Below are 13,739 nucleotides of genomic sequence, written 5' to 3' on the forward strand. Positions count from 1 at the left end.
GGGCACTTTCCCTGCTCGTTCGTAGGTGGCGAGGCTTGCGCTGATTCACAAAGGAAAAGGCGACCCCGAGTTGCCGTCTTCATACCGCCCACTATGTATGCTTGATACTGCTGGAGAAGTGCTCGAAAAGCTCATCAGAAGTAGACTCGCTGAAGCGATATACACTGCCGAAGATATATCTCCCCGGCAGTTTGGTTTTAGAGCAGGGAGATTCACAGTTGATGCTGTCATGCAATTCGTGGATGCCGTTCGACGAGTAGAGGCATATAGCCGCCGAACACGACGCGTGGTGCTCTTCATAACGCTTGACGTCAGAAACTTAGTCAATTCCGTAAGATAGAAAAACATTCTAGGCACACTAGACAATGCTTTCCACGTGCCGAACTATCTCTTACGGATATTGAGAGACTATCTGAGGAACCGCTCCCTGCTCTATGGAACACTAGAGGGTCAGGGGAGGATGGAGGTCAGGTAGGGGGTAGCACAGGATCCATCCTAGGGCCGGCCCTCTGGAACGCTACCTATGATAGTCTACTTCAACTCGACGTGATGTCGCCGCGCTTGTTGTTGGACGCACTCTCGAACAGGGGCAAAGCAGACTCGGCATATTGATGCGACGGGTAAGCGGATGGATGGCTACTCCAACTTTGCACTGGAAAAAACCGAAGTAGTTATCCTGACTAAAAAGAGGATTCCAACTCTGCGCCTCATATCGTTCGGCGAGTCGATAATCGAGTCAAAACCAGCGGTAAAGTACCTCGGGATAACTCTTGACTCAAAGATGAGCTTTTTTGAGCAAATCAAAGCAGCAGCGAACAAGGCTGCAGCTGGAGTTTCGGCGTTAAGTAGGCTAATGGCAAACATTGAGGATCCTACGTCTAGCAGGCGACATCTCCTGATGAGTTCGACGCAGTCTGTCCTGCTCTATGTATCGAGTGACGCTCTTGCCAAGGAGGTATATCGTAAACGTCTCGCGCAGGTACAGACATGGAGAACTTTGCGAGTGATGCCTGCGTCTGTCTCTGAACCGGCCGTGATGGTGATCTCGGGAGTAATCCCCGTTGCCCTTCTTGCTAAGGAGCGTCAAGCCATATACAAGCGCAACGGAGATGAGCCAAGGAAGGTTGTTGCTCGTGAAGAACGGCAACGCACCCTAAACGAGTGGCAACTCTCTTGGCAAAATTAAATCAGAGGCAGATGGACTACGCGGCTGGTTGGCTACTTAGGTGCGTGGCTGAATCGGAAGCATGGTGAGGTTGCCTCGCTCAATTTTTAAGTGGCCATGGAGGTTTTCAGTCTTACCTGCACAAGATTGGAAAGGTGCGATCTCCGGATTATGTGTTTTACAATGTGGACGATATCCATCACACTTTTTTACTTGGATCTGTTTCCACATACTGCAATTAGAGTAGTTACATCCACATCACCAGCTTTCCTTTCTTCAGTTTTTCCTGGAAGAGGCGGAGGAGAAGGTTTTGACAGGCAAGCTTGTAGTCCCCTATCCTTGAAGTTTCCTTCTGTCGAGCCTTCCTCTCCCGTTTTTTGGAAGAGTTAGGCAACAGTGTCACCGACAGGCCTGCCGTAGTCAGGTTTCCAGTTCCTCCCATTAAGGGAGTTGCTATATTATCATTTCTGGCTAATCGCGACGTAGAAACCGGGTGCAGGTTTTCCACTGAAGTGGAGAGCCTGTCTACCACAGATTTCTCTGTGGGAGAACATGAATCTGGTGAGGTCTCCAACATCCGTACCTCGGCCACGAACTGATTTCTCAAAGTCGCGAGTGGATTTGAAGTCTGTGACTTCTTACCACTTGGAGAGTTATGATACAATCCTTTGTTTCCATCTTCAGTGTTTTTGGACACCCTTATTGTAGTAGTAACCACCACAGGCTTCCCCACCACTTCAAGGTGGTGTCCTAGAAGGAGCTTATTAATGTGACTTTCGCGGGTTAGAGAAGGGAGGCAGATTTGTAATGACATGTGAGTTGGTCGAAAGTCAAAAGACCATTCTGGTGTTTCGAAGAGAGTCCTGAAAGGTAGAGCACAAGCAAATTAATTACTGGGGAAGCTACTAAAAGACGAGAGAATTCAATACATTTAGACTTCAAAAACCCTTTAATTTGGAGATGAGGTCATTAGGCTGAGATAGCTGGGGGACATGTATTGGGGATGACAAGGCTCGATATGAGTTAAGGCCTGAAAAGAAAGGAGAAAAGGGGGTGATTCCACCCGGGTCCGAAGTGTTTTCGTGGGGCCCGATCAGAGACTTCGATACAATAAAGGGATAGTAGACATTTCGGCGGAGCTAGTGCTGTCACTTTTCATACCTTTAAATTTTCACTGGGACAGCACAAGTTTGCAAGGTGCCTAGATCCGTAATAATCTCTAATGACGTTCTTTCATATTTGAACACCTTCAACATTCTCCTCAGCTACCCGGTTAAAACCATTGCGGAAACCATAAAAATACCATCGTCTCTAATTCACTCTGAAGTGTCCAGGGCAGGTGAGGGCGCCACACCGATTAGTATGGCCAAAGTCACCTGTTACACATCTAATTGCGTCAGTGAATTACTTAATCCCTCAAATAATGTCACTGCATACCCAAATAATGTGATGCTGGCTATTTGCATTATTGCCTCCTTCACTTTTACTTTTTTCCATCGGAATAATGTTTAGCTGTACACGTCGCAAGGGGCATATGTTTTCGCTTAATGTACTCAAGAACGTGTCGAGCATGTAAAATGAATGTCACGGTATCCAACTGGTAATAGCAAAGCTTTTAATAGAATGTTGATATAAAACGATATTAAGGCTCGTTACAAGTAATAATTCACTTTCTCCGCGTGCTCTCTCATTTCGGGCCATTTTCCAAGACTCTCAGCCCTCCAGGCTACGTTGATTATGATAGATGACGAATCTGAACCTCTGCAAAGCATGCACACTAATTGTTACAGAGTCCCTGCGATAGTTGGATAGACGAGCATAGTATAACCTTTTGATTACAGTATCAATACAGAGCAGCTGGCGCCACGTTGCTGCGATGAACTCGAATCTTTCCTTGACCCAGTTTCATCTCAGATGAAAGAGATGCGATAGTAACCCGGTCATATTTTCACTGTGACGATCGGTGAACATGATAACGAACTAATTATGTCCACCTACATTATGCATGCTCTAAAATAACGATGGCCATTCGTCTGAGTCCGGCCATTGAGCCCAGCCATTGTCGAGCTAATATCTTAATTTGGATATGCACCAGTGGAACTAATGAATGAAGGTAACTAGAATCCGTTGTTTTCAGATTCGGAAAGAATGAACTCTGCATGGTGCTTGACATTTTTCTAATTAATTCAGTGCCAAGAGGACTAAGTTAACAACATGGTAAAGCCTTCATCGCTGCAATCATCCCTGCTGGCTAGTTTGCACTGTGCAAGGCGGAGGGGATGCAATATCCTCCGGAGTTTGGCAACTTGCAGTGATGCCGACATGAACGTGGTAGGGCTCTAACGGGGTGATGAGCATGCTGAGTGTAAGAAATGTGCAATTAATGTGTTACCTAATTATGTAGGCTTTAGAGAAAGGATCTGTGAGCCCGGTCGCCGGGTGAACTTCGCCCGCAGTTCAAGTTGAATGTACCCGTACAAGTAAAGTTTCTTGAAAACTTGCTCTACGAGCGCTTTGTATCTTTTCTAGGGGTGGAAAATAAATACAGAATTATATTATACAACTTCATACCTCATTACTTTTTCCGCTTTCTGCTGATGCTCCTTGCGAATTAGGCATGTTTCTTTTGCTTTATACTTTTCTTTTCACTATTTGAACTTCATGAATTTCCTTAGATTCTCGTTCTATATCACGCGCTTTGCGATTTTCTTAACGATAATTGATTACGTCCTAAATATCATAAATTTTTAATGAAATATCTCACAATATTTATAACACTTATGCAAGCATAGAGGGGGGCTTAAAAACAATAATTTCACCGCTCCTAAATTAGAAACCGTTCAGAGCAGCATTGAGTAAGGAATCATACTAAAGTCCCACATAAATCCAATACCTATGGGAGTTCAATAAATACTTTACTCGCTTTCATATCATCTGATCCATAAAATAAAAGTTACTGCCATTTAGGTTGAGATTACAAGGTTCGTAATAAAATCTCAATCGAGATTAAGTTGAAAATAATGTTAAATTACAACTACCAATTACTTAGCAATCTAATCACACAATGAAAAGGCTATTTGTTAATTTAATTTGCCATCAATTATTGGAATATGTACTTGTTGTTGATAGATGCGGACTAGCCTGGGGGATTAAGATAAGAATTTCGTTATCAGGTTCATTCCGCGATAGATGCAGTCTCAATAGATAAGTCAAAGTTGCCTTCCCTTCACAAGCGACTTAGCTTCTTACTAGATTTCATCTGATATTGCACGTGTCACGTGTATCTTTTTAAGGTTTTGTGTAAAACAAAACCTTATTAAAATCGATTTACTGTCTGTCTGTCTGTCCCCTAACCCGTGGAACCCCCACCACTCCCCGATGGAAGGGATCCTGTAAGTCCAACGACCCTTTTCTGACTGGTCTCATCGCTATTGCCACCTGCTTATGGATTTCTCCCTTTCGGCTTTTTTTCACCTGCGATAAGGGAGAGATGGACCTGGTGTTATAAATATTCATCATTTCGGTTGCTAGGATGTCAATCCGCAAGGCAGTTCGGGTTCAGAACAGGGAGATTTACAGTGGATGCTGTTATGGAGGTTGTAAATGCGGTTCACCGAGCCGAGGCACACAGCCGCCGATCTCGACGGATAGTGCTCCTTATAACGCTTGATGTGACTGCTCCCTGCTCTATGAGACGCAAGAGGGCCAAAGGAGGATGGAAATGACGTCGGGAGTAACACAGGGATCCATCTTAGGGCTGGACAGTCTGCTGAGACTCGATATGCCCGAAGAGTTACCCCTGGTCGATTATACAGACGACGTTCCGGTACTTGTTGCCGGACGCACTGTTGAACAGGCGCAAAACAGACTTGGCATATTGATACGACGGGAAAGCGGATGGATGACTGACCACGGTTTCAACCTTGCACTGGAAAAAACCGAAGTACTGACCAGAAGGAGAATCCCGACCCTGCGTCCCATATCGATTTGCGAGTTGACTATAGAATCAAGACGAGCGGTTAAATACCTTGGTTTAATGCTCGACTCGAAGATGAGCTTCTTCGAGGAAATCAAAGAGTCGGCTAATGGCAAATGTCGGGCCCTATATCAACTAGGAGACGTCTCCTTATGGGAGCAACGCAGCCGGTTCTTCACTATGGTGTGGAGATATAGGCTGATGCCCTTGACAAGGAGGTGCATCGTAAACGTCTTGCTCAAGTGCAGAGGCGAGGAGCTTTCCGAGTGGCCTCTGCTTATCGCACCGTCTCCGAACCGGGTGATGATCGCGGGAGTGATCCCCCTTGCTCTTCTTGCGAACGAGCTCAAAGCGATCTACCGCCGTAAGAACGAACACTTAAGAGAGATGGTTGTCCGTGAAGAACGTTAACGCACCCTTACCGAGTGGCAACTTTATTTGCAAAATGAGACTGGACTGCGCGGCTCACCGGCAAATTGGACCCGTGGTTGAACAGAACGCACGGTGAGATTGATTACTTCGTTACCCAACTTCTAAGTGGGCATGGAGGTTTTCAGTCTTACCTGCACGGGTTTGGGAAGGCGCGATCTCATAACAGTGTGTTCTGCAATGGAATGGCAGACGACGCTAAACACACCTTTTTCTCTTACGAGAGGTGGGACGGTTTTAGTCAGGGGAGCTCTCTCCAGACAACATTGTCAGAGCGAGATGCTGAAGAGCGTTGGTAGCTGGAATCATATTGCGCATTATGTGCGAGCTCTTCTTATTACGAAGAAGATTGAACTCAACTGGTGGAGGGATCGGACGGTAAGGACTCCCAAAGCCGGGAGAGCGGGAGGGCTAGCCCGAAGTAAAGTGTCAAACCGTTCCAGGCTAGTTCTCTGATGACATGTGTTTAGTTGGTAGTCCGCCAGCGCGCTGTTGCGGGAGTCCAACACTCTGTGCGTAAATGCATTCACCTACCCTACTCCCATCATTCCCGAGGTGACGAACGCTGCATCGTCTGAGACGGTCCTGAAGGCAGAACACACCATTAAGCATGTTCTTCTGTAAACGGTGCTCAGTTTATGTGTATTGCCTAAAACCTGCAGCGCTTTTCTCTAAACCAGCATGATAGAACTCACCATCCTGGCGATGACCAACCTGCAAGAATGCCGCGGTACCTCACATCCAGGATCACCACCACGCAATATTTGCAACAACCCTTTCCGTGAATTGCATTTTCGGCCAAGCTAGCATCCATTTTGATGGCATCAATGGTTGATCTGGCTTTACGGTATTATCTGAAAGCCCCCCTTGGCTCTCGACGACTGGAAGTAATTTATGATAAATGATCCGCTCTAACATTTTCCCCATAGTGTCTAGAAGACAAATGGGTCCATAGGAGGACCGTTCCCCTGGGGGTTTGCCAGCCTTAGGCAACAGCACCTGCTTCTGCCGCTTCCATGGTGCAGGAAAGATACCCTCGAACATGCACGTTTCGAACAACTCCGCGAACATATCCGGGCTATATTTGACGGCAAGTTTGAGGGCTTTATTTGGTATGCCATCAAGACCCAGGCCTTTACTGTCGCCTATTCGACTGCAGATCTCCATCAGCTCGTCCCTGGTGACTGGTGGAATCGGCGACACATTCAGGGGGCGCTGGAAGGTGCCAGTACTCCAGAGATTTATGTCCGCTTCCGAACAGAGCTCCTAAAACATTCCCCCTTAGTCCGCTGGATGGCGAGCTTGAGGTTCTTGCGAGCTTCCTTATAGGCATGCTCCTTTTGCCTCTGATCGATCCTACCTATTGCCCTTTGAGCCGTTCGTCTGGCTCTGTGGCAAGTCTATCGAAGGCTGTGCAAGTTCACTATTCCACCAATAATTGGGTCTTCTAGTCCTTTCCGATAAGTGTTTATATCGCCTTCGTTGGCCAGAACCATATCCAACTGGGCGAATGCTTCTATAATAATAAGCACCGCCCCCTTGCGTTAGTCTCTTTGCTGCCCCACTCGACAGCCCACGCATTAAAGACACCGGCTATCACCTTTGGACCTCGTCTGCTTGCGTCGTCTAGATCGTCTAACAGGTCTTCAAACTCAGGCAGTGTGAGGCTCGGTGGAGCGTAACAGCTATATACGAATATACCGCTTATTTTCACCCATACAAAGCCACTAGCCGCCTGACCCATGCTACATTGTATGGCTTGACGACCGCACGCCAATATCACCGCTTCACCAGTCGAATCTGTGATCCATACACCACCGTCGAGATTTCTGTACGGTTCACTAATGATAGCAAACTCCATGGCGGATTCGTAAATGGTCTACGCAAGCAAATCTTGTGCGACCCTGCAATGATTAAGGTTTATTTGTATTAACCTCATTTTTTCACTGCAGTTAGCGCCTTCCTAAATTTTGGGCATTTACCACTTCCGGCAATATGCCGGTTATCCCTTCCCTCCTTGTCTTCGCACAAAATGCATTTAGGGTCTCTATTGCACTCCTTGGGAATATGTCCTTTTTCCCCACACCTTCGACATCGATCGGACCGTTCTATACCGCTAGTGCATGCCTTCGCGAAGTGTCCAAACATTAGGCATTTGAAGCACCTTTTTAAAGAGATCTGTTCCCTTAGTCGGCAAACAACCCATCCAATCCGAACCTTCCCCACGACCAACAACTTCTGTGCTGATTCCACTGGCAGTCGCATGTAGCCGTTTGAATACCACCATAAGCTTTTCTTAGGCTCACGATAGATCGCTGAATTCCTCCAATTTGAATTGCTGCTTCAAGGCAGTGCAGATCTCTTTTCTGGATGTTACCTCATCGAGATCCTTGCACCTCGTCTGTCTGTCTCTCCGTCTGTCTGTCTGTCTATCCATCTATCTGTCTGTCTGTCCGTCATACGCATTCTTCTCAGAGACGGTTATAGCGATTCACACCAAATTTGCTAGAAAGGTGGGAACTGTGAACGCTCACGCATACAGTGAGTTACATCCTTTTACGTCGAATTTAAGGGGTGGTCCCCATACATTTAAAAGGGGGGTGAACATTTTTTGTTGATCAAATATAGTCATGATGGGTATCAAATTAAAGATCTCGGTTAGTACTTTTTGAAGCCGATCTTAGTTTTGTTAGAAATATGGGGAGCGCGGGGGTTGAAAGTGATCATTTCTTTAAGAGGGCCGTTCTCAGAAACTACCCAACCGAAAAATCTGAAAAAAATCAGGAGGCTACCACTATATCGTGCCTGGGCTCTGAAATACCGCATACCGATATTTGTTCAAATAAAGTTAATAATAGTATATTACTATAATTTTTAGTAATTGGGTGCAAAACCCCCTTAAGTTCATCCTAGCACCACGAAATACAGTGGTGGTGCAAACCGCACTATTACTAACAAAGTTATAATACGTCAAAGTTGTTGCTTCTTTGCAAATTCAAGACTATGAATGTCAATATTATCCGAAAGTGGATACTCTCACATAATATATGCATATTACGTGCTAAGTACTAAGAAATACACAAACCCTTTCGTACTTGAAGCGTCCAGCTTCCGGTTTCCCGACTTGTTTATATATATAATTATCCGTACCAATATATAATAGATACAAACTTTCACAGAACGTCAACCCTCTCTGGGAGCCTTATGCAGTTCTGATATGTAGATGAGCATTAGCAAGAATAAAAGTGCACAGACGAGGGTATTTATCGTCCACCAAGTTAAGCCTTCAATCTCGAGGAATGCCGCATAGATGAGAAAATGTTTATATTTATTCAGCCTCCAACTTCCGCTTTGTGTAGCCGACGAATCGCTGGGGGTGGGAGCCTTTCTATGGGATAGGGTGAAAAGGATACATACTTGCATGTACTTGGGACTTTTAGAATTCCCTGGCTGCAGGCATTATTATTACCTACTCTGTAGAATACAAGCACAGTCCTTTCGCTTGGCACGTTTTTCGCTTCCAGATTGATTGTATTGTTCTTTAGATGGCTTTAAAGCGGGTAGACGGACTTTCATATTCCATTTCTTAATGAAAAGATTAGATACGATTGCGACTATATAGGTCTACGTGTGCTACGTGTGGATCTGAACAAGCACATAATTGTTAATGAAAAAGTTTGGTGCATTACTTTGATTAAATTGGAAACTGGATGCATATCTGTTTGAGTCCAAAGCAACCGCTTTCAAGGTGAAGCACCAACATCTTGCTCGATTCACAGGTGTTTGGTGTAATTAAGTGGTGACTGGGGTGGCCGTTTAATGATGTACTCGAGCTTATGAAGCACGTGTTTTGGCCAAATTATAGACAAATATATAACCAGAGTCAGAAGGAGTATTTGTAAGTTTTCATCATCTCCTTAGTCCCACAAAGTACTACAAATCATAGATGATTTCTATGCCAAGGTTGAACCTTTTTCCAGGTCAAGGTAAACGCGCCATTGAAATCTCAAAGAACTGCAGAATTGATGTTTGTGGGATGCTTTTTGAATTTGATTCTGAACTGATGAAACGAAGTTCAAAGTGACAACATTTGCATGAAAGAATGTTAGAAAGTAAAAGTTCAATTTGCTTTACAACATCTAGAAAGGCCTCTGTTTTGGAGAAACAACAAACGCATAAATTTCCATCTTTTCTCTTAGAGATAGTCTTCAAGTTGTTTTCTGGCTCCAGAAAAATAACAAATCCATAAGTTTCTTATATTTCTTTGAGAGACAGTCTTCAGGTTAGTTCGTTGCTTTAGGAAAAACATTTTTCGCTCTAGGAAAGACAATTTTGGCTGTCAAAAATGGTTTTTCAGTCTCATGGCCGCCACGGATCACACTTGCGTGTGCCCGACATGCTAGTTGCTCGTGCCGCCACAACACTTCACCCCCAGCTGCAAGCAGAGGGGTTTTAGCCAGGAATCACATGCATTGCTTCCTCAACTTGGCTGCTGCAAGTTAAAATGGACGCGTTGCGCGCCCCTTGTCCTGGTTGAGTTTTCTAGCTGGACGAAGGCCTTTAGTAGAGCCAAGGAGACCCGTTTGACCGTGCCCTAGATGTTAAGGCTAAAATGAGGGGGCCCTCATAAGGCGGCTGCAGCGGCTTTCGAGGAGCGTCCATCCTAATTAGGATGTTCATACAGGATTCGAAATCATTGGACACTTTAGCACAGTTTCCGCGTAGTTGGCGGGTGGTGGCGGCTTCAACTTTGGCATTGCGTCCTTGAACAGACGCAACAGACTGGTAGCGTAGAGTCCCGACTTGATGTCGAGAACAAGGTCGCCATGAAGCCTCAGATTCTTTCCGCATCAAATTATTCGCGATTGGCTATCTGGAAGTCGCGAAAGGTCGTCTTGAGCCATTATAGCGGCCTTCAGCGTCCTATGCCAACTTTCGAGCATCTCATTGGACTGTGGGTGGTACGCGGTTATCTGATGGTGTTTAAAGCCGAGGAGTTTGCCCAACTCTGAGAAAAGGGAGGACACAAACTGCATTCCCTGGGCAGTGATTATAATCGCCGGCATACCAAAGCGTGGAATAAATTCTCGACAGAGGGCATCTTTCTCTCTGTCTGTATCGCCTCAGGCCACCGCGTGAACCTAAGGATGATTGTGAGGTAAAACCTGAAACCCTTTTTTTGGTGGGTAGGGTATGTGAATTCATTTACCCACCGAGTGTTGGTCTCCCGGTTCGGTACGTCGTCTGACTACCAGTTAAACACCTCCCCATTGTCAGAGAACTAGCCTGGAAACACTTGTCACATTACTTCGGGCTAGTCCCCGAACTCTCCCACCTTGCGGAGTTTTCAAATCGGGGAATTCCTTTCACCAACGGAAGGGGAAAAGAGGAAAGGAACTGTTAGTTCAAGGAACCCCCTGCCATCTGGCTCATCCACCGGTCGAGCTCTATTTTCTTAGCAACGAAAAGAACCCGAATGTAATGGGCAACACGACTCCACCTGTCAGCATCTCTTTGACAATGTTATTTGAAGAGAGATCCCCTGTGTTTAAATAGAGCTGCTAACGAATCCCTTCCCACCTTGCATACGAAAAAAAGTGTGACGGGCGTCGTCCACACCTCCATTGGAAAATACACATTCCGGAGATCACGCCTTTCCAATCTTGTGCAGGTAAGATTGAAAACCTCCATGACCACTTAAAAATTGGGTAGGGAAATAGTCAGTCCCACCATGCCTCCGATTCAGCCACGCACCTAAGTTGCCGATGAGCCGCACAGCTCATTTGCCTCTAGTTTCATTTTGCCAAGAGAGCTGCCACTCGTCTAGAGTGCGTTGACGTTCTTCACGAGCAACAACCTCCCTTGGCTCATCTCCCTTGCGCTTGTATATGACTTGACGCTCCTTAGCCAGAAGGGCAAAGGGGATCACTCCCGCGATCACCATCACGGCCGGTTCAGAGACAGTGCGATACGCAGACGCCACCCGCAAAGTAATATACTTCCCTGCCAAGAGCGTCAGGCCATACCTCTGCGCCATAAAGCAGGACAAACTGCGTTGAACATATCAGGAGACGTCGCCTGCTAAACATACGACCCCGGATATTTGCCATTAGCCTACTTAACGCCGAAACTCCAGCTGCAACCTTGTTCGCTGTTACTTTGATTTGCTCAAAACAATTCATCTTTGAATGAAAAGTCAACCCGAGGTACTTTACCGCTGGTTTTAACTCGATTATTGACTCGACGAACGATTCGGGACGCAGGGTCGGAATTCTCGTTTTAGTTAGGATGACTACTTCGGTTTTTTTCCAGTGTAAGGCTGAAAACATGAGTAGTCATCCATCCGCTTACCCGTCGCATCAATATGCCGAGCCTGCTTTGCGCCTGTTCGACAATGCGTCCAGCAACAAGTACTGCGACATCATCTGCATAACCGACCAGGCGCGACTCTTCTGGCATGTTAAGTTTAAGCAGACTATCGTAGGTAGCGTTCCAGAGATCCGACCCTAGGATGGATCCCTGTGCTATCCCCGACGTGACCTCCATCCTCCTCTGACTATCTAGTGTTTCATAGAGCAGGGAGCGGTTCCTCAGATAGTCCCTCAATATCCGTAAGAGATAGTTCGGCACGTGGAAAGTATTGTCCAGTGGGCCTATAATGTCTTTCCATCTTACGGAATTAAAGGCGTCAGAAACGCGTTACGAGGAGCACCACCTGTCGAGTTCGGCAGCTATGTGCCTCCGCCCGTCGAACGGCATTCACGACTTGCATAACAGCATCAACTGTGGATCTCTGCTCTGCTCTAAAACCAAACTGCCGAGGAGATAAATGTCCGGCAGCGCGTATCGTTTCAGCGAGTTTACTTCTGATGGGCTTTTCGAGGACTTTTCCAGCAGTGTCAAACATACATAGTGGGCGGTATGAACATGGCAACGCGGGGCCGGTTGCGCAAGCCTCGCCACCTTCCAATGAGCAGTAGGTCTGGCTGGAATTTGAATACCAGTTGGATACCTCTGCTGCAATACCATCGGGTCCTGGCGCCTTCTTGCTTTTCATAGTGAGGACTGCCTGTTCCAACTCTTTTATAGAAAAAAGTGGATAGTCCTCTGCGCTCTCCGCACCGACGTCATCATTCGACATTTGATGAGCCTTAAGTAAACAGGGTTTCCGCAGAGTCCCGATTTTTCGAGTTACCAGTTTGTAACCGGGTCCCCCCAGATTCTGCCAGCAGCGAGCATTCCTCTTGTTTATTGCGCTGCGGAGTTTCCTTTTGGCTGATTTCAAGTCCGTCATTATGGTACATGGCTCCTCCCGGTCGCTTAGAGGTGGTGTTAAACGACGGAGCCCGTGACACTCCTTCCGGAGTTCTGCGATTTCCACTGTCTACCAATACATAGAGGGTTTGCCACGTCTCGATGCCCTCCTAGGCATGGAGACTCCACAGGCTGTCGTTACCAGGTTCATAACCAAATTTACGACAGTGTCGGCTCAAGCGCCACCGCTCCCAGGAGTACCCTCCAGCGCGGCCCCACCTGTTCCAATAGCTTTGACAAACCTCTCGGTATTAACTTTCGCGACGTTTCATGCACAGAAAAAGCGCCGGGGTGGCGCACACCGAGAGCTTGTGTCCACCACTTCGAAGCCAATTTTTTGATGGTCGCTTGCCGAGAACTCTTTCAAAACTCACCATCCGTCCACTGGCGACACTAGTGATTCCGACGCGAAGGTTACGTCTGGAATGCTTCCTTCTCAGCCCGGGTGCCGGAATGTTGGGGTGGATCCGGTGTTTAGAATTACCAGTCCTGCTCTCGTCGCCTTTTCCAGAATTGCTTTTCGCCTGGAGTCTGTGTGAGGCATGCCTCATTCAAGTGCCCTAGCATTGAAGTCACCTCCGATTAGGATCCGCACATTTGTGCCTAAGATAGCGTCCTCCAAAGCATCAAGCCTGCGTCGAAATTCCGGCATCGTCTCATTCGGCGTAAGATAGAAACTAAAAAAACGTTAGGCCTGTCTTAGTAAGGAACCCCAAACCCCCGGTTTTGCGCCTAGGTCCATCTATTCGATATCCCTAAAGGCTATCTGACGTCCTGACCTAAACTATCGGTCCATCTCAGACAGCATCTGTCTCGTCTTCGTCAATTATAGGAGGAACTAGCTTACTAGTCAAC

The 13,739-nt window shown here is 46.5% G+C and overlaps 1 protein-coding gene across 2 annotated transcripts in view; it reads right to left on the reverse strand.

Annotated features, from left to right (window-relative positions):
* The window catches only part of LOC119648670 (venom dipeptidyl peptidase 4), a 73,048-nt gene that overhangs the window by 13,059 nt on the left and 46,250 nt on the right, over positions 1-13,739 (reverse strand). Inside the window, exon 1 of one of the 2 annotated variants that reach the window (XM_038050458.1) lies at positions 3,737-4,046. The exons of the other annotated variant lie outside the window; for it this stretch is intronic. Coding sequence (XP_037906386.1) covers positions 3,737-3,784 — 48 coding nt within the window. The 5' untranslated portion in view covers positions 3,785-4,046. Of the gene's footprint in view, positions 1-3,736; positions 4,047-13,739 lie in introns of those variants that run through there. 2 annotated transcript variants of the gene reach the window in all.

The sequence above is a fragment of the Hermetia illucens genome, chromosome 2 (assembly GCF_905115235.1).
Source record: "Hermetia illucens chromosome 2, iHerIll2.2.curated.20191125, whole genome shotgun sequence".
In the NCBI taxonomy this organism is placed as follows: Eukaryota; Metazoa; Arthropoda; class Insecta; order Diptera; family Stratiomyidae; genus Hermetia; species Hermetia illucens.